Below are 27,131 nucleotides of genomic sequence, written 5' to 3' on the forward strand. Positions count from 1 at the left end.
TATATCCGGCGTAGCTGTTGTCTGTGATTCCCGGTGAGCTACGTTCATCGTGTGGCCGCCGTCGACCGTCGTGCGTGAAGACAAATCAACACAAATCCACACCGCAGAGAATCAGAAACAAGGATAATCCACAGTAGACATGTGGTAGATGATTGAGTGTGTAACACGGCTGTCTTCATCGTTAATAGATCTCACGGTGAGTGAAGGTAGAGAGGTGTTTTATTGTTTAACATGCAGCCGTTAGTTAGCTGCTAGGCTAGCTTTAGCTTCATCCACGCTGCTTGATCAACAAACAAGAGGGTGCTAATGTCGGTTTAATGTTTTATAACTTGGTGTGTGGCGTATTTTAAAGAATACACTGATTGTATTTTTGTACTGTGAAGTTTACGGAACGCTTAAAGAGTCTAGTTTGCTTTTCTTAAAGTTGTACATCAAGTTACAGTTTGGTAAGTACGGGAAGCCATGTTGTTAAGCTAGCTAGCTAACCGCCAAATGAATGGTTTTGTTGGCATTACTTAGATAATACGATGATGCTTTATGGTCAGACAGGTCTGAAATTTGCTCCATTTGCAACATACGATACGATATTATTGTCAGTTTGCACTGAAATTCATTTTGCATCCATAGGCAGCTCAGTTTGAGAAAAAGTACACATCCAATAGACATACTGTTACTAAAGACAGACAGACAAGTAAGACCCATCAGACAAAACACACATCACCATTAACCATACATAACCCATTACAAACATCACAGAAAGGACAAAGGCCAGAAACAAGGACACGTACATTTAAACATTATAATCACAGAAGACGATATTCAAGGCCCTTCAACGCACATTTGATCTGGGATTAGGCTCCATATTTAGTTTTAGGATTGACTGGTGCACAAAAGAGTGCTTCAGTCTGACCTTATTAAATCGTGTAACCCTGTATCTCCGAATTTGATGGTAACAATTCATATTCACTGTTCAAAACATGGTTGGGGTCAGAGACGATGGTGTTAGTCAGCCTTAATATGTTATTATGATAGGCTGATTCATAGAGTTTCTCAAGGGGTTAACCTACAATCTTTGAGCAGATTTTCCTTTGGTGAAGCTGTTTTGACTTTAAAGTAGTGGACAAAGTCTTGTACCATGTAGTATAACAATACTGTAGAACACTCATAATCACAGAAGTGAAAAACAAAAGAAGAATTTGCTTACTTGACCCAAAAGACCTGAGGCGGCAGAAAAAGTAAATTCTTTGTTATGTCTTTTTACAGACAAATTCAATGTGGTCTTTCCAAGATAACAGTACTTGGATAATGTGCAAAAGTTATATTCTCTAAAGTACCAAGAGACGAGTACCAGTTTGTTGAATAAATACGATTCATTTCCACTTGGCATGGTCTGTAGAATAAGCTTGCTAGAGAACTCTGTGTCCTAATGTAATGGAGAGTTGTGCATCAATTTGGCTTTTATATGTATAATGGAAATGCGATTTTTTTTTTTGGTGTTTTAACTGGTAACCCCACTCCTTGATGACATTTAAAACTAAACACATTTGGGAGAAATGTTTATTGAAATTCTCTGTTTGTTGTTTTCAGTAGTGAGGCGCCATGGCGGCTACCTTCCCCTACAGAGGGGTCCCTGCAGGGATGCCACCAGGTGTGCCCCCTCCTGTGCCCATCCCGGACTACATGTCTGAGGAAAAACTGCAAGAGAAAGGTATGTTGACTTTCACTCAATGCAGCACATGCCTGGTGAGGTTAAGAACTACAATGTTATATCACAAGTGGATGTGGGTTAATCTTGTTTTAAATGTCCTCTAACTCTACAGCAAGAAAATGGCAGCACTTGCAGGCAAAGCGCTACTCTGAAAAGAGAAAGTTTGGCTTTGTGGATGCTCAGAAGGAAGACATGCCCCCTGAGCATGTCCGCAAGATTATCAGGGACCACGGAGACATGACCAACAGAAAGTTTCGCCATGACAAGAGGGTGTACCTCGGGTAAAAATGAATTGGCATTTTAATTCTTTGTTAATTGGTTAGCATCACCACTGCCATAGCTCATCCTGTATCTTTCTTTTTGTTGAACAGTGCCCTCAAGTACATGCCCCATGCTGTACTGAAGCTGCTGGAAAACATGCCCATGCCCTGGGAACAGATCAGAGATGTGCCCGTCCTCTACCACATCACCGGAGCTATTTCCTTTGTGAATGAAATTCCCTGGGTCATAGAGCCAGTCTACATCGCCCAGTGGGGGTAAGAGAGTGGGATGTTGGGCGATGCTTTTCATCTTTGTAGTACATGGCACATCAAGTGCATTATACTCATTTGTATTTCTAAAGTCATTGTTATCCCTTATCCTCCTCCCAGAACCATGTGGATCATGATGCGGCGTGAGAAGCGTGATCGTCGGCACTTCAAGCGGATGCGCTTTCCACCATTCGATGATGAGGAGCCGCCGCTGGACTACGCTGACAACATCCTTGATGTGGAGCCACTGGAGGCGATCCAGATGGAGCTGGACTCTGAGGAGGACTCTTCAGTTGCGGAGTGGCTCTATGAGCACCAGCCCCTCAAAGACACTGCCAAGTAAGCCATTCCGTCCCTCTTTTAAAGGCGAACAATTTTACATATTCAGCTGAAATGTAGCTAAAAGAATCAAAGAATAATTAATTTGTGCCCTCTTCCAGGTTTGTGAATGGCACCACCTACCGTCGCTGGCAGTTCACGCTGCCCATGATGTCCACGTTGTACCGCCTGGCCAACCAGCTGCTCACAGACCTGGTGGATTTCAATTACTTTTATCTGTTTGACCTCAAGGCTTTCTTCACTTCCAAGGCCTTGAACATGGCCATTCCCGGGGGACCAAAGTTTGAGCCACTGGTCAGGGACATCAACCTCCAGTAAGGACCTCCTGCCTTTAGTAAATACATATAGACCTACAGACTTTACTCTGTTCATTTTATTGGATTGTGGAGGTCACATGGCATGACCACCACTTGCATGCTCAGAAATGAAATTTTTTTTTGTGTTTCTTGTAATAGTTTGAATATTAATCCTGTTTGACCTCAAACAAAACATCAAGTAAGAATAGATGATTTGTGTCTTAGCTGACCCTTCTCTGTGTTTCCTGCAGGGATGAAGACTGGAATGAGTTCAACGACATCAACAAGATCATCATCCGACAGCCTATCAGGACAGAGTACAAAATCGCCTTTCCCTACCTGTACAACAACTTGCCGCACCACGTCCACCTCACCTGGTAAGAAATTAATGAATGAGTTATTTCTTAAAGTTGCAGTTCATTTAAAAGTAACTCAAATTAATTAAAAAATATTCAGATGTAACTTGTGTGAAGTGCCCCCGAAGGTCTTTGCTCATCCAATGACTAAATGAGTAGATACTCATGACTTTCCCCTCGCAGGTATCATACACCTAACGTGGTGTTTATCAAGACGGAGGATCCAGATCTCCCAGCGTTCTACTTTGACCCGCTGATCAACCCCATTTCACACAGACACTCTGTCAAGGTAAGTGTGGATGATTATCCACCTTCTACCTTTTTGGCTGCTGTGAAAAGATAAATATAATTCCCTCGCAACAAATCGCATGTTGTGAATGAAGTCCTCTTACAAAGGCGCACTTGCATTGGTCTGCTTGCCTGTGCGTAAGAACTTGAGGAATATTGAAATGAATGGTGACTTTTCTTTGACTGGCTGCAGTAGCAGTTGGCCCTTCATCATTCAGATATTGCTTCTAATTTATTTAAATTGATTTGGGGTAAAACTCCAGCAGAAATGAAAATGATTACGATCCCTTTTCTTTACATTTAGCTGTTCTATTTACAAGTCAGTATTCTTTAACTCGCTCTTAAATTATTGTAATTTCCTGCACATGCAGAGTCAGGAGCCTCTGCCTGAAGACGATGAGGAGTTTGAGCTTCCTGAGTATGTGGAGCCCTTCCTCAAGGAGACCCCACTCTACACAGACAACACAGCCAACGGCATCGCTCTGCTGTGGGCGCCGAGACCCTTCAACCTCAGATCTGGCCGCACAAGGCGAGCCATTGATATCCCCCTGATCAAGAACTGGTGAGCAAACAACCAACCTGTTGGAATGAGACTAAATGTGTCATAGTTTACTGATTGCAAACAGAAAATATTATTTTGTGTATCTTATTCAGATGTAAAGTAAGGCAATAATGTGTTAATGCAAATTTGTTTTTACGTCACTAATTTGCTTTAATGCATTAACGCAACTTCCGGATGTAGTAGGCTCAGTTTTAAGGCTAGAGTGAAGATACTGGCATCATATGAAACTAGAAAAACCCAAGGAATCCTCTGGTACCATGTTATGCCTAAATGTTAGTTGTGTGTTAAATTATTCTCAAGGTACCGCGAGCACTGCCCCGCAGGACAGCCAGTGAAAGTGCGCGTGTCGTATCAGAAGCTGCTCAAGTACTATGTGCTCAACGCTCTCAAACACAGACCACCCAAAGCCCAGAAGAAGAGGTGAGCATCATTGGACTCTTTATTTTGATTTCCTGTTAAGCTTTCTTTTTAAATGAAGCTCATCAATGAGTTTTTTTTTTCTTTCTGTTAAGATTTTCCATCTGTTGTCTTTCAGGTATCTGTTCCGCTCCTTCAAGGCCACCAAGTTCTTTCAGTCCACCAAGCTGGACTGGGTGGAGGTGGGTCTGCAGGTCTGCAGACAGGGTTACAACATGCTCAATCTGCTCATCCACCGTAAGAATCTCAACTACCTGCATCTTGACTACAACTTCAACCTGAAGCCTGTCAAGACTCTCACCACAAAGGTACAGATCCACCTGTTGTTGTTGTTGACAACATTGTATCAAACCTAAATGAACAATAAGAGGTTAAATGTTGCTCTGAACTTACAATATTCTCATCCTTTTATTGGAAGCTTTACTCATAAAAATACTCAAAATCGAATTTCCTATTTCAAGGTTGACTTATAACTGTGTTCTTGTTTCTGTCTCCAGGAAAGAAAGAAGTCCCGATTCGGTAACGCCTTTCACTTGTGCAGAGAGGTGCTGCGTCTCAGCAAGCTGGTGGTGGACAGCCATGTGCAGTACAGACTGGGAAATGTTGACGCCTTCCAGGTGAGTTCAGCAACAAATTTGAACTTGTGATGAGCTCCTCCGGTCACAGCATGGACTCATGTCATTAAAACAGCACAAAATCCTCTGTCACACACTCGGAGACCTCCCCTAAACGTGTCTTTCTTTTATAATGTGCCATGATGAGTCCACGAGTGCTGTTTCTACGCCTCGTGTGGATGGTGCACACGTGGCAGAGGAAGTGTGATCATTTTTTTGTACTGATTTCAGTGGTGTTTTTAAGATTATTTTACAGTCATTTCATAGTTGACTAATCCCAGAATCTCTTCTCTGTATTGTAGTTGTCTGATGGGCTGCAGTACATCTTTGCCCATGTGGGTCAGCTGACAGGCATGTACCGATACAAGTACAAGTTGATGAGACAAATTCGGATGTGCAAAGATCTGAAGCATCTCATCTACTACCGCTTCAACACTGTAAGTAAATACTCTGTGTATTTGATCTGCCAACTGTTTGTGTATTTGAGATATTGTGTTTGGTGTCCATTTTAGCTTGCCATCTATTAAGTTTGAATTCATTATGATTTTCTTGTTTGTTCTCAGGGTCCTGTGGGCAAAGGTCCAGGTTGTGGCTTCTGGGCTCCCGGCTGGAGAGTGTGGCTGTTCTTCATGAGGGGGATCACTCCGCTGTTGGAGAGGTGGCTGGGGAATCTGCTCGCCAGGCAGTTTGAAGGTATGCATATACACTCCCCCATGTTTTTTGTGGTGGCTACTATTATTGCAGCAACAAAACGGATGGTGCACAGGTTTGTGTCTGCAGGACATAATAAACCATTGTTTTTCGATTGCCCCAACAGGACGTCACTCCAAGGGCGTAGCCAAGACGGTGACCAAACAGCGTGTGGAGTCTCACTTTGACCTGGAGTTGCGTGCCGCTGTGATGCACGACATCTTGGACATGATGCCCGAGGGCATCAAACAGAACAAGGCCAGAACCATCCTGCAGCACCTCAGTGAGTCCTGGAGGTGCTGGAAGGCCAACATCCCCTGGAAGGTCAGTGCGTCACAGAGATCATTTCCACTATGACTAAGTGTGATACGGGAGAGGGAATGGTTTGTTATCAAAAGACCAGGATTAATCACAGAATCCTTAAAGCGCTGCCCTGTTTGAATTTAGGATTTGTCTTTCTTTCATTACAGGTGCCAGGCCTGCCCACTCCCATTGAGAACATGATCCTGCGCTACGTCAAGGCCAAAGCTGACTGGTGGACCAACACCGCCCACTACAACCGTGAGCGAATCCGCCGCGGAGCCACTGTGGACAAGACGGTGTGCAAGAAGAACCTGGGGAGGCTGACCCGTCTGTACCTGAAAGCTGAGCAGGAGAGACAGCACAACTACCTGAAGGTAACACAGAAAGAAAGCTCAAAAAGGAAATGTTGAAAGGGTCTTTCCATCAATAAAAAGCTGGATTTGTGTTTTTTTTTTGCAATGTTAATATTTATAAACTGTTGTATTGATTAGTTATATTTCATTGCTCTTTGGTCATTGACCTTAAAGAAATTGCCCACAACTGTATTTACTAATAACAACCTAGTAATTGCGGCTGATTGTCAACCTCCTGCATTTCAGCAGAAATATAATGCACCCACATCCAAGTTTTGAATAAAATCCTCTTACAAAGGCGCACTTGCATTGGTCTGCTTGCCTGTGCGTAAGAACTAGAGGAATATTAAAATGAATGGTGACTCTTTATTACTGGCTGCAGCTGCAGTTGTCTCTTCACCATTCAGACATTTCTTCTAATCATGTATTCTTATGCTATATTTGTACTTAGGCGTTAATGTTCATGTATTAAGTTGTGATTAGTAAATGTTACCTAAGTGCTTTTCATTTTGCCATATTTTTAATGAAGTGTATATGTCCTGCTTACAGGATGGCCCCTACATCACAGCCGAAGAGGCGGTGGCCATTTACACCACCACTGTTCACTGGCTGGAGAGCCGGCGGTTCTCGCCCATTCCTTTCCCCCCGCTGTCCTACAAACACGACACCAAGCTGCTCATCCTGGCCCTGGAGAGGCTCAAGGAGGCGTACAGGTAAACACACGTTTCAACATGAACAAGTTTATCAGGAAATGCCAGAATGTTGTTCTCTACATATTGTGTCTCTGCGTCCCCCCGCAGTGTGAAGTCTCGTCTGAACCAGAGTCAGAGGGAGGAGCTGGGGCTCATTGAGCAGGCGTACGACAACCCTCACGAGGCCTTGTCCAGGATCAAACGTCACCTGCTCACACAGAGAGCCTTCAAAGAGGTCAGGACCAAGATGTGAATTTATGTTTAGTTAACAGTGACGTTTCTGCTGTCAAAAATGTTGCACAGTATTTCTTGTCCGTGGATGAAAAGCTCTTTACTTAACGGAGCCTGTTTCATTAGCCCTTATTCAGAAATTAGCTGAGTATCATGTTATCATCATACTTTTTGTAGATGACTGCAGGAATTGTTTGCTATAAGCCTTGAATTTAATGACACTTTTATAAACGTGTGTCTTAGCCATCACATTTGATTCCCGTCAGTCTCAGAACGACTTCTTCTTTTGCAGGTGGGTATCGAGTTCATGGACTTGTACAGTCACCTGGTGCCCGTGTATGATGTCGAGCCCTTGGAGAAGATCACCGACGCCTACCTCGACCAGTACCTGTGGTACGAGGCGGACAAGAGGCGCCTCTTCCCTCCCTGGATCAAACCTGCTGACACTGAACCGCCACCGCTGCTGGTCTACAAGTGGTGCCAAGGTCAGGACCAATAATGGTGTTAACTGTATGAAAGTCTGATCATATTGTGTAATACCTCAGTATGCATTTAGGTGGAAGTAAACTTTTGTTAATGACATACATCCCATCTGATTACTACCGTTAATGTTAGAAGGGGACCACAAGTCAAACATTATCCTTTTGTAAATTCTCCTCAGGCATCAACAACTTGCAGGACGTGTGGGAGACGGCGGAGGGAGAGTGCAACGTGATGCTGGAGTCCCGCTACGAGAAGATGTACGAGAAGATTGATCTGACCCTGCTCAACAGGCTGCTGCGTCTGATTGTTGACCACAACATCGCTGATTACATGACAGCCAAGAACAACGTGGTCATCAACTACAAGGTAAACACACTCTTTCATTTTAAATCTGATTTAGAATCTTTATAAATAAGTTTCTCTGGTATTTGATCTAAATATTTTCCTCTTTGTCTATCTAGGACATGAACCACACCAACTCCTACGGCATCATCAGGGGGCTCCAGTTTGCCTCGTTCATTGTGCAGTACTACGGTCTGGTGATGGACCTGCTGGTGCTGGGCCTGCACCGCGCCAGCGAGATGGCCGGCCCGCCTCAGATGCCCAATGACTTCCTCAGTTTCCAAGACACGCCCACGGAGAGCGCCCACCCAATCCGTCTGTACTGCCGCTACATCGACCGCATCCACATCTTCTTCAGGTGCGATTGAATCACCACAATGATAAAAGACGTTCCTAACGTGGTTTTTGGGAATACTGCTTTTTGGCAACACGAGCTCTGATGGACAGAAATTTAAAATTGCATAAGTTAGTTGGCTTCTGCCTTCGCTGCCAAATGGTACAGATTTGTGAACAGGAATGAAAAAATAGGTTTTTGTTGATAAATTCTAAGTTGTGGCTTTTTCATGGGTCCACCAGGTTCTCTGCTGACGAGGCCAGGGATCTGATTCAGAGGTACCTGACGGAGCACCCAGACCCCAACAACGAGAACATAGTGGGTTACAACAACAAGAAGTGCTGGCCCCGCGATGCCCGCATGAGACTGATGAAGCACGACGTCAACCTGTGAGTTCCACCTCTTAAACTAGTAGATTATTCTATTATTAAATCTTATTCTTATTTTACCAGATTTGGAGACAAACAGCCGTAATAACCTTTCTGATCTTATTCTTCCTAGGGGACGTGCTGTGTTCTGGGACATCAAGAACCGCCTGCCCAGATCCGTGACCACTGTCCAGTGGGAGAACAGCTTTGTTTCGGTCTACAGCAAAGACAACCCCAACCTGCTCTTCAACATGTGCGGCTTCGAGTGCCGCATCTTGCCAAAGTGCCGCACCAGCTACGAGGAGTTCACTCACAAGGATGGTGTGTGGAACCTGCAGAACGAGGTGAGGAACTGATGCCCAAAATAAGCGTCTGTTATGCGAACAGCTTCACTTCAACAGTTTGGAGATATATCTCATTACAGTTCTAACACTTGCATCTTATGATAGCATAACTGCTGTCTGTCTTAAAGTGGCCATGATCACATTCCTGTTTTAAAGTTCTCTGTATCGTATTTCTATGTGTAGGTGACCAAAGAAAGGACAGCACAGTGCTTCTTGCGTGTGGACGATGAGTCGATGCAGCGCTTCCACAACAGAGTGCGTCAGATCCTGATGGCCTCTGGATCCACCACATTCACCAAGGTCAGCTGACAACCTTTCCCAAAAAACTAGAGCAGTAGCATGTTATGTTAAAAAGGAAAAAGGATAATTACCTTGTCAGAATATTTCAGTATGTCCCGTCTTTACCTCCAGATTGTGAACAAATGGAACACAGCTCTGATCGGTCTGATGACGTACTTCCGCGAGGCCGTGGTCAACACCCAGGAGCTCCTGGACCTGCTGGTGAAGTGCGAGAACAAGATCCAGACGCGTATCAAGATCGGCCTGAACTCCAAAATGCCTAGCCGTTTCCCTCCTGTAGTCTTCTACACTCCCAAAGAGCTGGGCGGCCTCGGCATGCTGTCCATGGGCCACGTGCTTATTCCACAGTCGGACCTGCGGTAAGTTAAAGTCAACATGAAGGATGTTTGTTGTCTGGATCTCTTGTCAGTAAATTAATTTAGCAAACTGGGCTTTAATTCTTCTCTCTCTCCACCAGGTGGTCCAAGCAGACAGATGTGGGTATCACCCACTTCAGGTCTGGAATGAGCCACGAAGAAGATCAGCTGATTCCTAACCTGTATCGTTACATTCAACCGTGGGAGAGCGAGTTCATTGACTCTCAGAGGGTTTGGGCCGAGTACGCCCTCAAAAGACAGGAGGCCATCGCCCAGAACAGGTATTGTCTTAATCGGATCATTTGTTGAATTCACAGGATCTGCAGTTCTGCACTGATCCAATAGTATTTATTTTAACAAATGTGAGCTGAAACTCGACAAGACAAGTAGCAATGTGTTTTCTGTGTTTCAGGCGTCTGACCCTGGAGGATTTGGAGGACTCGTGGGACAGAGGAATCCCCCGTATCAACACACTTTTCCAGAAGGACAGACACACACTGGCCTATGACAAAGGCTGGAGAGTCAGGACAGATTTCAAACAGTACCAGGTATGATGGAGACACTACTGATAGGTTGAGAAATTAAGTACCAGGGATCAGTTGTTTTTAGTTTGATTCTAACATGAATGTACCACAAATCCTTATAATTAGCATGTTAACATACTGACTGTTTTTTATAAAGTTGCATTTGACACCAACATGCATATATCTATTGATGTCTCTGTATTGATTGAGTGCAGGTGCTGAAGCAGAATCCATTCTGGTGGACTCACCAGAGGCACGACGGCAAACTGTGGAACCTGAACAACTACCGCACAGACATGATCCAGGCTCTGGGCGGCGTGGAGGGCATCCTGGAGCACACGCTCTTCAAAGGCACTTACTTTCCCACCTGGGAGGGTCTCTTCTGGTGAGAGTACATTGATACTAAGAAAGCCTATAGTGCGAGAATATCCGAGAAATAAGAGTTTGAACATTTTAGGGCTCAGACAACTCTCAAAAGAAGAGATTGTAGTTCAATATTGTTCTGTGCTCCTAAGTGTGTTACCTAATAAATGGAAAACAAAAGAGCACAGCCAAAATACTTGATGTACTTTGTATGAGTGTTTTATATTTCCCTCCTCAATTGTTAACATCCTTGGAGCTGATTTTTCCAAGTTGTGGATTTGTTTTATTCCTTCATTAAAGAATGTCTCATTTTCTGGTCTTCAGGGAAAAGGCCAGTGGCTTTGAGGAGTCCATGAAATGGAAGAAGTTGACCAATGCCCAGAGGTCTGGTCTGAACCAAATCCCCAACCGTCGCTTCACACTGTGGTGGTCACCCACCATCAACAGAGCCAACGTTAGTGCAACCAACATTTGTAAATGTATCTGATTTTTAGGTCCCTGTACAAAAACAGTCAAGAATGAAGATCTGTCTAAATGGTTTAAACATGTCTGTCTTTTCCTTCATTTCCTGTCCTCTGTCTTTAGGTGTACGTGGGTTTCCAGGTGCAACTTGACCTGACAGGAATCTTTATGCACGGCAAGATCCCCACACTGAAGATCTCCCTCATTCAGATCTTCAGGGCTCACTTGTGGCAGAAGATTCATGAGAGCATCGTCATGGATCTCTGTCAGGTAGGTTTGATTTCTTTTACCTCGCTATGGAAATGTAGCACACTGAAATTTGTTCTTAAAATGGCTTTTTTACCTGCTTGATTATTGACCACAATGTTTTTGTTACCAGGTGTTTGATCAGGAGCTGGATGCTCTTGAGATTGAGACGGTGCAGAAGGAGACCATCCACCCCAGGAAGTCGTACAAGATGAACTCATCGTGTGCAGACATCCTCCTCTTTGCATCGTACAAGTGGAACGTCTCTCGACCATCTCTGCTTGCTGACTCCAAGTATGACTTTTGAAACTATCTTTACATAACTTTTGCTTCCAGAAAAAATGTCACTGAATATATTTTAAAGTTACACTAGGTGCTCTGAAGACATTAATGGGTTTCATAAACTCATCACGGAAGCATTTTAAAGGTCCTTAATCTCATCTTCTATGAATTAAAATGTGCCACTCCTCCTACAGAGACGTGATGGACAGCACCACCACACAGAAGTACTGGATCGACATCCAGCTGCGTTGGGGTGACTATGACTCGCACGACATCGAGCGCTACGCCAGGGCCAAGTTCCTGGACTACACCACCGACAACATGAGTATCTACCCCTCCCCCACAGGGGTGCTCATTGCTATCGACCTGGCTTACAACCTCCACAGGTTAGGATTGTTACAAGCATGGGTACACGACCAGTATGATGGCAGATATTAACTGATTAAAAGAGAAACCTAAAAATAGGATGCCACATAATTATGTTGTTTGATCTAACACATTAACAGTCATTTTGGCTACAGGAAAATTAGTATTAATTGATGGTTTAAGAGGGCAAAGCAGTGTTTTCTTCCTGATTTTAAAGTGAGCCCCAGTGTGTTATAGGTGTGTAAAAATAAACCAGAAATTTGTGGTAAATGCTTGACAACATTGCCTGAATTCTGACATCCACTTGTTCATGTCAAGTATGTTCTGCAGTAGCCTTGGAAGTCTTCACACTAGCTTCCTAACTTGTTTTACATGAACACAACTGTCTGCAACAGAAAGGGTACTTGTAGGGTAGATGTACTTTGACCTCCCATGAAGTGTTTTTCTCTGGGTATCAACAAAGAAAATATTGATGAAAAAATAATCTCAAGTTGGTATTTAACTCTGTATGTCATTGTATTTCTCCTCCATAGTGCCTATGGTAACTGGTTCCCTGGAAGCAAGCCTCTGATCCAGCAGGCCATGGCCAAGATCATGAAAGCCAACCCCGCCCTGTACGTGCTCAGGGAGCGCATCCGCAAAGGTCTGCAGCTGTACTCCTCAGAGCCCACTGAGCCCTACCTGTCCTCTCAGAACTACGGTGAACTCTTCTCCAACCAGATCATCTGGTTTGTAGATGACACCAACGTGTACCGAGTCACCATCCACAAGGTGAGGGCAAACGGTCGTTTGTTTTGGAATTACTGCTTTTTACTCTAAATAAAGTGTCTAAATATGTTGCTTTTGCTTAGGAATATAGAAGAAAAGGTGTCCTTTTGAATTTAGTCACACATATTCTCCATCTATCTCAACAGACCTTTGAGGGTAACTTGACCACGAAGCCCATCAACGGAGCTATTTTCATCTTCAACCCCAGGACTGGACAGCTTTTCCTCAAGATCATTCACACATCTGTGTGGGCTGGACAGAAACGTCTGGGACAGGTACGGCTCTACTCCACCACTCCTCACTTTCATTCTCACCTAGTCTTCTATGGATTGATTCCTATTGTGTTTAGTGATTTGTATCATATATATATGTTTATATTGTTTTTTGTGGTACAGGCTCTTACTAGCATTGCATTTGTTTTGTGTTTTGTTCCACATTTGTTTTGCGCATTTCTTTGTATTACAGAAACAATGCAACTAAATTGGGCTACTTTTGACTAAGTTATGCTGGGAAAAATAGCGTTGGGCTTGTAGATGAAATTTGGGCTGCTTTTGTCAACATTTGGCGGGGTTTATAAAGTATTCTGAAAACAATATTACCAAACAAGCTGTTATTTTCTGGTCAAGAACGCACAAAATTCAGTAAATTTTGTTGTCCACTCACTCATATTATTGACTCATTTAATTTGAGAAATATTTGATTGACATGAATTGTTTTCAATCATCGTTAGAGATAACGGAGGACCTACTTACCTTGACGTCATCATCAGTGACATTGACATGGCATGACTTGGAAATTTGTGTATTTCTTTGTCTGACTGTGCTCTTAGTGGGTTGCGATAGCCTATTTATCTAACATTTTGGTTATTTAATGCAGATCTGAAGCTTTGTATGTGTTATCTATTGCATCTGTAATGGTTTAACACAGGTTTCTGGCAAGGTATTGGCAGGTTTTAAGTTGTGATGCTATCAGCTATCAGCTATGCTGGAAACTGTCAATCTGATCTGGCAACACTGAATGGATGATATGCGATCTTATCAGTAGTGGTTGACTATAACGTGCAGTTATTTGAATTTGTTTGTTGTTTGTGAAGGTCTTATCTCTATTGTCTGCAACTAATTGTCACAGACGCATTCAAAAACCTTCCCTACCCCTTTGAAGTGACTACATGGATACGCTGAAGTTGCTCTTTCCTTCATTAGATTCTAACTTTATTCTTGTTTTGCAGCTGGCCAAATGGAAGACAGCTGAAGAAGTGGCTGCCCTGATTCGCTCCCTCCCCGTGGAGGAGCAGCCCAAACAGATCATTGTGACCAGGAAGGGCATGCTGGACCCTCTGGAGGTGAGACTCTCTCATGCTAACAATTGCTATAATAATAATAATAATAATAATAATGACAAGCCTTGAAAGATCGTATTGCCGTAATTCCTGACAGCTTTCCAGATCTAATACAATCATTCTCTATGTGCAGGTCCACTTGCTCGACTTCCCCAACATCGTGATCAAAGGCTCTGAGCTGCAGCTGCCCTTCCAGGCCTGTTTGAAGGTGGAGAAGTTCGGAGACCTGATCCTGAAGGCTACAGAGCCTCAGATGGTGCTGTTCAACCTCTACGACGACTGGCTCAAGACCATCTCGTCTTACACAGTGAGTTTCACAACAGGCTAAACTGATATGACTGTGTTGTGTCTCTATGGAAGTGCTTCATTACCACCACAAATAATAAAGCAAACTTGTCCTTGCGGTTGTCAAGTATACCTGGGCTGATCCAAGCTGATTTCCCAACAACACTCATAATGGTGCATTTATTTTTGGTGACATCATTTTATCCCCTGTGTAAATAGTTTGTGTTTGGTGGTCTGCCCCAATCTCTAGGCCTTCTCCCGACTCATCCTGATCCTCAGAGCGCTCCACGTCAACAATGACCGCGCCAAGGTGATCCTGAAACCCGACAAGACTACCATCACCGAGCCTCATCACATCTGGCCCACGCTCACTGACGAGGAGTGGATCAAGGTGGAAGTGCAACTCAAGGATCTCATTCTGGCAGATTATGGCAAAAAGAACAAGTATGTATTAATTTATGGCCTGAATATGTTGCTCGGATAGATGTTTGATAGTCCTTTTCTGTAACTCAATAGAACAGAATAAAGCCAGATTATTTAATAGTTCTTTTGTCTTCATCCAGTGTGAATGTGGCCTCGCTGACCCAGTCTGAGATCCGTGACATCATCCTGGGTATGGAGATCTCAGCTCCGTCACAGCAGCGTCAGCAGATTGCCGAGATCGAGAAGCAGACTAAAGAGCAGTCGCAGCTCACAGCCACGCAGACCCGAACTGTCAACAAGCACGGTGACGAGATCATCACCTCCACCACCTCCAACTACGAGACCCAGACCTTCTCCTCTAAGACCGAATGGAGAGTCAGGTGAGCAGACGGCTTGTTTGAATTTGTTTTGAGGCATTTCTTCATAAAGGAAAATAACATCATAGCGTATTGTAGTAAATGTGTAACTAGGCAGTCCTAACTTTAATGTTGCTTGTTCTTCACCTGTCAGGGCCATATCTGCTGCCAACCTCCACCTCCGAACCAACCACATCTACGTGTCATCTGACGACATCAAGGAGACGGGCTACACCTACATCCTGCCTAAGAACGTTCTCAAGAAGTTCATCTGCATCTCAGATCTGCGAGCACAAGTATGTAAATAATAAATAGCGCTGCAGCTGATAGACAAACTATTTCTTTTGATTATATTGATGCACATCTCTACCTGAGGGTGCCTCATCACGTCTGTGCAAAGTAAAGATGTCTGTAGATACTGACGGTGCACTGTGTTGATCCAGATTGCAGGTTACCTGTATGGCACCAGTCCACCAGACAACCCCCAGGTGAAGGAGATCCGCTGTATCGTCATGGTACCACAGTGGGGGACACACCAGACTGTCCACCTGCCCAACCAGCTGCCTGGTCATGAATACCTTAAAGTAAGGCAAACATGCTCATTCTTACTATTTTATGATGGGTGCTCGTTAGGCTTCTCGCATTAGTCGGTGTTACCAGTGTTACATCGTGGTCGGACACGCGCCGATTACATTACGTACCCACCACCCCCACCGTTGTTTAGCCTTTTTTTTTTTAATAAAAAATAAAACCCATTTAGTTAATTTTGCTGTATCAGCGGCATGTTATCGATACATAGTCGGACGACGGACGCTACAATCTGAAAGTGAAATTGCCTGCTCCGTGTGAAGTCTCAGCTCAGAGCAGCAGGTGTCAGATTTCTCACACAGGATATCAGAGAGTTGACAGACAAGACGATGGCAGCCGATTTGGTGTCAAAGCGAAAAGCAAAAGCGCCTATTTGGCAATACTTTGGATTTAAACCCAATGCTATAAGGACACCATAACGTTAATGAGGCAATCGCTATACACAGTGGTCATAGCCGGAGTGCGCGGCGCCAGCCTCGCAGCGAAAGCTGGACCGGAGAGGCCAGGCACACAGCCATCCGACGGTAAAGATCAAAGTAAGCGCTCTACATATATTGAGCGCCGTCTTTTCTTGTATAATGTCTGCTGTAATCGGTAACACCGGTGTTGTCACAAGTTTATTAACCGAGGGGAAAGTTTCCTCAATGTGACATCCCTGAGTTCTCGTTAGTTGTACTCGCTGCTTTGTAAACGTTTTAAATTGTGCTTTTTGTTGTACCAGCAAATATTTTAAACTTCTTTCCTTTCTGTAAACAGGAAATGGAGCCCCTCGGCTGGATCCATACTCAGCCTAATGAGTCGCCCCAGCTGTCCCCACAGGACGTCACCACCCATGCCAAGGTCATGGCTGACAACCCCTCTTGGGACGGAGAAAAGACCATCATCATCACTTGCAGGTACGTTTCATGACACACCGTTAAAAGTAAAATATAGAAGCTCATTGTGCTTTTGTGGCTCCTACATCTGTGCGCTGCTTCTTGCCTGTCATTGTTTTCTGCTTTTTCACAGTCTGATAACAAACACGTGAAAGACTTTTTTGCTACAGCTGGTTTTCTTTTGTGCTCCATTTATAAAGATGTTACCATTTTAACCGCATAGTAAAGTGATGGTTGTTGTTGAATGGTACATGAATACATTTTACCTCCGTTTCCAGCTTCACCCCAGGCTCGTGCACGCTTACAGCCTACAAGTTGACACCCAGCGGCTACGAGTGGGGTCGGCAGAACACCGACAAGGGCAACAACCCTAAAGGCTACCTGCCATCCCACTATGAGAGAGTGCAGATGTTGCTCTCTGATCGCTTCCTGGGCTTCTTCATGGTGCCTGGACAGGTGTCCTGGAATTACAACTTCATGGGTCAGTAGTCATAGTTTTTTTTTATTTTTATTAGATGAACTTTCGTTTTCTACTTTTATCAGTTGAGCTAAACAATTCAGCTTTAAATCTGCCTCCATACTGCTGCTTGTTTACATTCGTGACAGAAGTCGGTGCCATACATTGATATTTCCGATCCGTCCCTGTGTCAGCTTGATTGATTTTTACTGTACTGTTCGTTCATGGCTTAGTAAGGCAGGACTGTTACACTTTAAGTCACGCATTGGCAGAATAGGTGATATCAAATAACCATTTTTGTTCGTCTTACTCCAGGTGTTCGCCACGACCCCAACATGAAGTACGACCTGCAGCTGGCAAACCCCAAGGAGTTCTACCACGAAGTCCACCGGCCCTCGCACTTCCTGAACTTTGCCTCGCTGCAGGAGGGTGAGATCTATAACGCAGACCGCGAGGACATGTATGCCTGAGAGCATCACATTTTGTAGATAGCTCTGCCAGAATCATGTGGAGCCGGTCCAGAACAGCCCTTGTAATATTTCTATTGAACACATGCAACTGTGATGTTTGGGAAATGTTTATGTAAAGGCTTTAGGACTTTTTTAGGAACCTGCTAAGTGTTTTTTTTTTTTTTTGATATTTTCTATAAATGTTTTGTTCCCCCACTCTCTTACCTCCTTTATTACAGTAAAGCTTCTTCAAGAAGATGCAGTCTTTTGTTTTTTGTGGATACATCTAAGCATATGTGCATTTGTGTTTAGTTTTCAGTACACAATACTTCGGGATAATATTTGATAACTATTTCACAAGGGTACTTCCCCTTAGCCCTTTGAGAAATGAAATTGAAAGGTGTATTTTCATGCCAGTAATGCCCGGTTACTATGTTGTACTGTACATCCTGTGACATTGTAGCTTGGATTTAAATAAAGATCACCATTTTTTTATAAACATTTGTCATGTGATCGTGTAATGTGCTGTTATTCTAATTGCTTAATAAAACTTTGTGAAGAGAAGTGAAGCATTTCTGTTTACTTTTGACTGCGCAGGGGAACTTTTTTTTTTTGGCTTGCTTCCCTCTTTGGAGGAGTTCAACGCCACCTAAAGAGAAAGTACTCAGCTTGGTTTGGTTTCAGTGACCTGATCAAGCACACGTCAACATTTTTGGATACCAGGGACTTGAAAATAGGGCCTGCTATTAAAGGATTGTTTCTTTACTGCTTTTAAGTCTGGTCTAATGAAGTTATACTGTAGTTTAGCCTGTGTGGGTGTAGCTTTCTGCCTCAGTGAACTGCTCGAGCACACTTCAGCAATTTGGATACCACTCACTCACTCACTCACTCACTCATCTTCAACCGCTTATCCGGGGTCGGCTCGCAGGGGGCAACAGCTCTAGCAGGGGACCCCAAACTTCCCTTTCCCAGGCCACATTAACCAGCTCTGACTGGGGGATCCTGAGGTGTTCCCAGGCTAGTGTGGAGATATAATCTCTCCACCTAGTCCTGGGTCTTCCCCTTGGCCTCCTCCCAGCTGGTCGTGCCTGGAACACCTCCCTAGGGAGGGCGCCCAGGGGGCCTCCTTACCAGATGCCTGAACCACCTCAGCTGGCTCCTTTCAACGCATTTTGGATACCAGAGACTTGAAAATAGGGCCTGCTATTAAATGATTGTCTCTTTACTGCGTTGAAGTCTGGTATAATGGAAGTTATACTGTAGTTTAGCCTGTGTGGTTGTAGCTTTCTACCTCTATTTGGATACCAGGGACTTGAAAATAGGGCCTGCTATTAAAGGGTTGCCTCTTTACTGCTTTTAAGTCTGGTATAATGGAAGTTATACTTAATGTGCAATATTACTTATTTTTCTGTTTGTAAGCTTACTTTACCTTTTTTATTTTACTTATCTTATTTACTCATTTTACTAAATGTATCTTACTTAATTATTATTCTATTAGGCACTGGTACTAGAAATAGTACTTTTTTTATTTTATACACTTGAACTTGTATTTTTGAGCAATCTCTGGCACAAGATTTTCCTTCGGGATTAATAAAGTTCTATCTTATCTTATCTTATACTGGAGTTTAGCCTGTGTGGGTGTAGCTTTCTGCCTCATAACCTTTTTTTAATTTTCTGATTGACATTATTGGACAGTTATAGGTCAGCATTTCTGACTGCAGATCAGCAGAGGAAATTCAATGTTCATGCTCTGGTGCATGCATCAGTATGCTCGACCTGGCAGGCGAGTCTCTGCATGTAGTTATGTGTGTGTGTGTGTGTGTGTGTGTGTGTGTGTGTATATACTCGAATTACATTGGACAGAAAAGTAGGAGGATCCTGCAGCTAGTAGACTGCATGAGTGCTGTCCAGCCTTGCACTATAGTTCACTGAGGAGTACTCCATGTTCTTGTGTTTTTTTTTTGGTAGGCTGAGTTAATGTGAGCAAACATTAAACATGCATGACGTGTTGTTGTTAGAGCATTAAGTCATGTTCAGGCTTGCACTTTAAACTTTACACCTGCACTAGTTTGCAGCTTTATAATCGCGTTGTTTTATGGCTGGTTGTCATGTCGCAGTGACTAGAGCCACTGCCGGTTTCGATAGCAGATATAAAACAGCATGTGACGGGACTCAGACCATGGAGGCACCTGAAGTACACGCGGAGGAGACCAAACACACTGTTGTTGTTGAGAACTGTTTCTCCAGGAGCTTCTCGGCTCTGACTGTGGACGATGTGTACGAGATAGCCAAGCTGATCGGCACCGAGGTGGAGAGACTCATCGACGGCTGCGGCAAAGAGAGCGTGGTGGGTCTGGTGCCGAAGATAGTGAAAGTGTTGGAGCTGCTGGAGAGCTTCGCGTCGAGGAACCACGCTCACAATCTGAGAGAAGAGGAGCTACTCAAGACCTTTGAGACCATACAGCTACAGAAGAAGAGAGGTGTGAAGGAGAGCGATGAGGGCAGCGATAAACAAGACATACGGGTGAGAGACATGGCAGCTTCTAATCCTCCCAGCAGCTTGTAAACAGCCTGTAACTGTGTGTGTGTTATACCAACGTGACATCGAGCTAGCTTAGCTTACCTTAGTTGACAGGCAGGGCAGAAGATCCACTAACGTTAGCTAGACATTACCTGAAGTTACCGTCTTCGCTCCCAGGACTTATAGGCACGTTTAAATGTCATTAGAAGACTTAAAATCGGCTTGTATTGTCTGGGACTAGTGGCATGAACTGGTATGAACTAGAAGTGGAAACCAACTGACACCTTCTTATAGGACTGACATGTAAAGAAAATGTTCAAATTAAAATGTAAATTAAAGCTGCAAGCAGCGATGAACGGGCCCTCGCCCCTTGCGCGTCGGGGATGCTGGCGGGACGCCGACCGACGCGGCCGGGCACCGTGAAGCCGAAACTCTGACGAGCGCCACGACGCCTGCCGCAAGGCTCTACGACAAACGGTTCATGAGTTAGAAGGGGGGCGGGGCTAACGTCTTGGGGCGGGGCTATGAGTATAATTTTTCATATACACGTCATCAGTACTGGACCACCATCATACCTGAGAGATTTGGGGCAGATCGGACTATGTACAGTTGAGTTACAATAACTGCCTGTTTCATGGCGAATGGCTCAAAATGGCCGCCACGCTACGGTCCGGTCGTTAAGTGAACACTCATCATTTTAATAACTTTTCATCTTCAAGGTCTTAAGATGGTCCTGACCAAATTTCAAGTCGATCAGATCAAATCTGTAGGAGGAGTTCGTTAAAGTACGCGGCCTATAAAACGCTAAAAATGACATGAAATCCAATATGGCCGACTTCTGGGTGGGCGGAGCTAATGAAATCCAATGAGGAATATGTTTCAAATGATGAGTGGGATATGCATACCAAATTTCATGAATATCGGATCAACTTTAGATTTCGACGCGTTAGGGGGCGCTATAGAGCCCGCTGGCGACGCCCGTTCCCAATCACTACAGAACATTGCAATTTTCGCCACTCCCGACGCATGTTCCAATTTTGGTGAGTTTTGGGGATGGCTAAGGTCGTCAAAAACGCGTTCTTGCAGCAGAAAAATAATAATACCGACAAATACAATAGGTTCCTTGCACTTCGTGCCAGGACACCGTTGGGTCCTGGCACTTTCGTGCTCGGGCCCTAAAAAGGTAATTCAATACATCCCAACATTGTTTACCTTCAAGTATGCAAGTATGCATCAATGCTGCTCCCTCTTCTTTGAATCAGCTACAAAATGACCTGAAACTTGGAGAGCTGGTCTCACTGAATGTCTTTAAAGTGCTTCTAAAAGATGTGGAAACAGGCACATCATCTGGCTGTAGATGGATGTTTTGAATGTTGATGAATGTTTTTTTGATACCTTGTGATTCTGTAATTTGTCTTCGTTGTTTGTTTTATGTCTGCAAACCGTGTAGCTGTGCTGCTGCCTATCTTAGCAAGGACACTCTTGGAAAAGAGATTTTTAATCTCAATGAGTTTTTACTCATGGATAAATAAAAATAAATAGATATAATACATTACCCACGCCTTCCAAATGCGAAAAGATGCATTCCTTCAGTGTATTTATATATATATTAGCTGCTAGGGCTTTGACATTGTGCTTTCTTTGGCTCTCAAGTTAACTGACTAATTGATATTGGTTGCCCTGCCACCGTCTTGTGTCGTCAAGGCAACCGCTGCATGACAGTTTGCGATGTTAGCATAACGGTTAACAAATTTCAAAATTCAAATTTACAAACAGCATGGCTCATAGATCATTGCATTAGAGTAAAAGGACAAGGTGCATACAGAACAAGAACAGATACAATATGTAAAATTATACATGAAAATAATAATATTAAATTAAGGGCTATGGGGCTATGCCTGTAATATTCTTCTATTATACTAAGAAGTTTCAATGCATTTTTGTTTTTCATGACTTTAAGGGCTTTTATATAAGAAAGAAACTCAGAATAAAACATTAAACCTATAGGTTTCACTTTCATATACTTGGATTGGTGCAAATAAAATATTCCCAAGAATGAGAATATTATTCACCAGAAAGTCATCTTTGTTGTTGTCCATGACAAGACCATAAACAATGTCCTTTTGAGAGAAGTTTCCCAGATGAGACACTTTTGGGAAAAGCCAGTCATGTATATAGCTCAAAAGAAGCTAGCTAGCTAGCTAATCATCAATGCCATGCAGTCAGACATTTACTTATCATGTAAAAGTAGCATATTAGCACTAGCCTAAATTCACTTGGTGTTATTTATCAAAGTTAAAGCAGACTGCTCATGCATTCATTATAAAAGGTGATCTTCATAAAACAATATTGAAAAACACAATAGTTGATGAGTTAGTGTTTAGCGTTGACTATTTTAACTAAGCATATTATATGTTGTATTGGGCTACCAAGAAGTGGTTAGTGGGTAGTAGTTTAAAGGTCCCATATTATGCTAATTTTCAGGTTCATACTTGTATTTAGTGTTTCTACTAGAATATGTTTACATGCTTTAATGTAAAAAACAACAACTTTATTTTCCTCGTATTGTCTGCCTGAATATACCTGTATTCACCCTCTGTCTGAAACGCTCCGTTTTAGTGCATTTCAATGGAATTGCAATGGAATTGCAACGGAATTGCGTTACTAGGCAACAGTTTGGGTCCATGTTTACTTCCTGTCAGCTGATGTTATTTACATCCACTGCAACAGGAAATGAACTGTGACACATTTAGAATGTTTACGTTTAAAACCGTGTAATGGTCCAAATATTGTATATTTGTGACATCACAAATGGACAGAAATCCTAACGGCTTGTTTCGAACGCACAATTTCTAAATACAGGCTGTGTGTATTTCTCCAATATTGAGCGTTTTGATAGTTTAACAGTATTTTTATATCACTTAAACCCTTTTTAATATTAAAGACATGAAAATCTCACTTTTTACAATATGGGACATTTAAATGGTTTGTGATAATTCAGTTAGAGTAACTTTGAATGTGAATATGCACTCTAAAGTATGATATTAGGGGTTAACAGGACCTTAGTAGCTCATTGCTGCCCAGGGGCCCTCAAGCAGGTTAATCCAGCCACGTGCTTGTTCTTAATCATGCTAAAACCTAATTCTGCACAGTAAACAAACAGTCATATGGGTGTCAAATATGGCTTACTATTTTTGAGTTGCAATGGAGTAAAAGTATGAAGTGTTACTTCTACTTGAATACTCTCCATGGCATGCATGTCATGCTACAGTGTTATAAAGTGTGAAATGCATGCAGTTTGAATGCTGCCGTGACACGAGTAACGTTACAGGAAAGCCAGAGGGAAGTTGGTAGTGTACTTCCACAGCCGGAGCCTGCTGTTGTACTATAAGTGTTATAGTTTAATAACACACCAAAGAACCCAACCCATAACACTTTAATCCGTAGTATGAGATCACTGTACACAAGACAATGCTGTCATAATCATTTCTTAGAGAGTAAATGAAGATGTGTGGTTCTTAGAAGTCAGAATTTGCTGTTGTTGTGTTAGAAACATTTTAACAAAACATCTGTAATGACACACCCGTTTGGACACGACCTATTTTGCTGAAGCCAAATTCCTACATGCTCAAGGGATTTTAACTGCACAAAGGGCAATTACATCAGCTCTTGTTTTTGTTTTTTTTAAGTTTAGTATGACGTATCTGAGGTTATGGTTTTACTGTCTGTTTCCCATCCTCCCAAGCAGGAGCTGCAGCAGAAGGAGCAGCAGTGGGGAAGGCGGTGTGAGGAGCTGCAGGTCCAGGTTCAGCAGCTGCAGGAGGACAAGGAGGAGCTGCAGAGCAGCCTGAAGGGCAGCCATGCACAGGAAGGTAGGTCCCAGGATTTTAAAGTTGTAAAACATGCTATATGGGTTTTTGAAATCTGGACAGTTTGTTAAATTACTTCCCAAATCGTCTCCAAAATACTTTTACTGATCTACCCTACATACTGTTTATAGTACTCAAATGACAGTTTAAATCCCACCCCCCAAAATGGAGACGCAACCACATTAACTTTTCATAAATCCTGATGGAATCATGGGGATTTCTTCCATTTGTGAGAGTTGACTGGACAATCAAAACTAGAAATGTGTGGGCCTAGGTGCTTTTAGGATGGCTCTCAATCCCAGTGTGAGTTATGATAAATTTTAGTTAACAATCTTGCATTCTTTTTATACCTCATTGCTTGAGAATTGGATGTGAATTTGGCGTGAGTGCCCCGATGATCCCGGGAATACGAAGACTCATCCCAGGGTTGCCATTAGCTCTTCTCTAAACAAGCAAATCAACCTCAAGGCTATTTGGTTACGTAGATTTCGTTACATAGATTTCCTACTCCAGTCCAAGAATGCAAATGTATGTAACAGTACTTAATTTCCATGAAACTGCTTCCCCACCAATGACCGTGCAGATTCAAAGCAGTGGGTTAACAGTCATGTGCACTGAGGCTGAAAGCAGTCGAACTGGTCGTTGCAGTGCTTATAGTGCAGGTATTTTGTGGGTGAAGCAGCAGAAGTTGTCGCAGGTAGGAGAGGACTCAGAGGAGGGCTGTGTTTACCTGATGCACTACAAAAGCACAGAAGGAAATTAACAGTAAATTATAGAATGAAAAATGTGCAGAGTAGGTTTATTATAATGTTTTTCTTTCCTTTAATCCCAAAATAATCATATTTTCACTTTGTAGATAGTCAATATTTTGTAAGAAAAGCATAAATAAATATAACGCTAACTGGCTGAATAATTATTTGTTGGTGCACATAATTTACATAAAGCTCTACTACATCAATTTTGTTTTAATAGTTGGCAAAGTGAAACAGACAAGATGTAATTCATCACTTCTTCTCTTGTGTTCATCACAGTAATGTGAGCAGGAGGGTGGAGTCGCTTTGCTGACTCTTGTTTTCTTGTACTTACAGGAAAAACATGATGTCATAATACTTATGTGATTTATTTGATAAGAGGCCATATGGCAGATGAATGTGATCATTCATCTTATGTGATGAAGGTGACTGTTGTTGGGCTCCCACGCTTCACTCAGCTGACTTGAAATTCAAATGTGCTGTAGATTATTTCAAATTATGTACAAGAATTTAATTTTAAGGGACTATAGTTTATTGTAAAAGGCACACCTTATTTTTGGCTGCAGCACCAGTATGTCTAAAGGTTCAGTTTATCCAAAATCATAAATCAAACAAAAACATCTTGCCATGAATGGTATCTATCTGTGTGATAGCTTTGGGTTTGTTGGTCCAAGTTTTGAGATATCCACGTCAGACATTTCTCTCTCCACTCCGATACAATAGGGGTGGAATGTTATTTGCGGTATGTTTGCAAGCATCTGAAAATGTCTTTCCAAACACAAGTCACTCTAGATAATCCACAGACCTCGCTGTGAACCGCTTTTCTGCTCACAGTGAGTTCTGTGGATTATTCTAATTTATTGGCACTTTGTCGCTGGGAAAAATTGTTCCAAATGTTTTTTCTTTTACTGATACGAGAACTATAAATTCTGTTTACCTTTTGTAATTTTAGAGATGCATATCACAAATCCTGGGCACATAAAACCAAAACTATCTGCGAGGCAAGAAAACACTTGGACCAAGCGAGAGATACTGTGTGTTTTTATGTGATTTGGGTGAACTGAAGCTTTAACTTGCTTGTGTAAAACATATCAAGACTGTGTGCACTATCTGCTGTCACTGCTACAACACTTTGATTAGCTTGTAGTAATAACCCTCTATGTGTTGACTTCTCCTGTTTCATGTTAATTATTGCACATTTTCTTGAAGGAGAGGAGGGACTGATTTTATTTGTACTCTACTCTGACCGCTGTCGACATGCTTTAATTTCCTCAGAAGTTGCAGAATTACTATGGTCATATTCTGTCACCATGTAAATGGTAGGAATGGCTGGAACGAAAGTGTACAGCTTTGTAGAATATTTCCATACCCTGCATGCATCATCACTCTACTTACATTTCCCATGATAAGTTAATTACGTGATATATTATTCAATGCTGCTGATCATTAAACTGGCTTTATCAACCATCAATTAACTGCAGTATATGATATAAAACCACTTATTCATCAATTGATGATCCTTACTTTAAATGTATAACAAGAATCATAGCCAGCAGTCTGGTTTCACAGAAAGGATGCCCGTTTTAGGGCCACTGTTTTCTTTACCCAATCCTTTTATGTTTGTGTATATGTGTGCAGATCGTGTCCAGCGGCAGGAGCGAGAGGTGATGCTGAAGCTGAAGGAGGTGGTGGACAAGCAGAGAGATGAGCTGAGGGCAAAAGTCCAGGAGATAACCACCATCTCCAAAGAGGCGGAGGCGGTAAGGAGACACAAACACAAATGTTTATGTCGATTCTTCTGCGTATGAACACATTCATGCACAGCAGCTCTCATTTTTATCATTTAAATCTGCCTTCTGAGCCCACTCAGCTGTTGCAAAAAGCGGTGACGTAGGTTACCAAATTAAGCTAATTTAAGCCAATCAATAAGCTTATGAATAATGTGAAGTTAGCTATGCTGAGTTTGGAAATAACTGAAAGGGTTAACTCGAATTTTTTGAAGGGGTTATATGTATACTCACACGATCTGCGAGGTAAAATTGCTGCTTTGTGAATGTAGTCTGTTGGCTTTGAAGAGAGCGATATAACGACTTCAGTTCCCAGACAGAAAGGGCTGTCTGATGGCGAAGTAAAGCAGCTATGGACGGGAGCAGCAGAAAAACGTATTTTAGCCACCCAAAAAAAAAATCAATATCAGTTTATGTGTACGCTATATTTATAATATTTTCTCCGCTTTACCTCACCATCCGACAGCCCTTTCTGACGGGGAACTGAAGCCGTTATATCGCTGTCTTCAAAAC

General features: G+C 42.7%; 2 protein-coding genes and 2 long non-coding RNA genes across 7 annotated transcripts in view; 2 read left to right on the top strand and 2 right to left on the bottom strand.

Moving 5' to 3' along the window:
• On the top strand, positions 1-18,253 carry prpf8 (pre-mRNA processing factor 8). 3 transcript variants are annotated; one of them, XM_037776511.1, is made up of 43 exons: positions 1-206; positions 1,588-1,708; positions 1,821-1,989; positions 2,080-2,244; positions 2,359-2,577; positions 2,679-2,891; positions 3,125-3,250; positions 3,413-3,518; positions 3,889-4,079; positions 4,380-4,499; positions 4,615-4,804; positions 4,994-5,113; positions 5,413-5,547; positions 5,674-5,803; positions 5,928-6,124; positions 6,271-6,477; positions 7,006-7,169; positions 7,257-7,383; positions 7,672-7,864; positions 8,041-8,228; positions 8,324-8,562; positions 8,781-8,927; positions 9,040-9,250; positions 9,434-9,550; positions 9,662-9,909; positions 10,008-10,187; positions 10,319-10,454; positions 10,646-10,815; positions 11,118-11,247; positions 11,379-11,525; positions 11,635-11,795; positions 11,978-12,169; positions 12,683-12,920; positions 13,064-13,192; positions 14,146-14,259; positions 14,390-14,563; positions 14,792-14,985; positions 15,105-15,344; positions 15,475-15,616; positions 15,764-15,904; positions 16,665-16,804; positions 17,062-17,264; positions 17,556-18,253. In XM_037776511.1, the coding sequence occupies exons 2-43, from the start codon at positions 1,600-1,602 to the stop codon at positions 17,708-17,710; spliced, it is 7,017 nt and encodes a 2,338-aa protein (XP_037632439.1). In that variant the 5' UTR covers positions 1-206; positions 1,588-1,599; the 3' UTR covers positions 17,711-18,253. The 3 variants fall into 3 exon arrangements, with proteins under 3 accessions (XP_037632439.1, XP_037632437.1, XP_037632438.1); XM_037776509.1 differs by having other exon boundaries at positions 1-196; XM_037776510.1 differs by having other exon boundaries at positions 1-196; positions 1,591-1,708.
• LOC119492129 lies at positions 9,400-21,901 on the bottom strand. The gene is made up of 3 exons (XR_005207720.1): positions 21,767-21,901; positions 9,656-9,904; positions 9,400-9,576 (listed from the first exon to the last, which is right to left on the bottom strand). It is a non-coding gene; the product is annotated as an uncharacterized LOC119492129 (long non-coding RNA).
• LOC119492128 (Rab interacting lysosomal protein) overlaps positions 19,550-27,131 on the top strand; it is a 12,645-nt gene continuing 5,063 nt past the window's right edge. Inside the window, exons 1-3 of one of the 2 annotated variants that reach the window (XM_037776513.1) lie at positions 19,550-20,213; positions 23,956-24,082; positions 26,470-26,591. In XM_037776513.1, coding sequence (XP_037632441.1) covers positions 19,785-20,213; positions 23,956-24,082; positions 26,470-26,591 — 678 coding nt within the window. In that variant the 5' untranslated portion in view covers positions 19,550-19,784. The remainder of the gene's footprint in view (positions 20,214-23,955; positions 24,083-26,469; positions 26,592-27,131) is intronic. The other variant, XM_037776514.1, reaches the window with a different exon arrangement.
• The window catches only part of LOC119492130, an 11,838-nt gene continuing 7,027 nt past the window's right edge, over positions 22,321-27,131 (bottom strand). The window contains exon 3 of the long non-coding RNA XR_005207721.1: positions 22,321-22,330. This is a non-coding gene — a long non-coding RNA (uncharacterized LOC119492130). The remainder of the gene's footprint in view (positions 22,331-27,131) is intronic.

Source organism: Sebastes umbrosus, chromosome 7 (assembly GCF_015220745.1).
Source record: "Sebastes umbrosus isolate fSebUmb1 chromosome 7, fSebUmb1.pri, whole genome shotgun sequence".
Taxonomy (NCBI): domain Eukaryota; kingdom Metazoa; phylum Chordata; class Actinopteri; order Perciformes; family Sebastidae; genus Sebastes; species Sebastes umbrosus.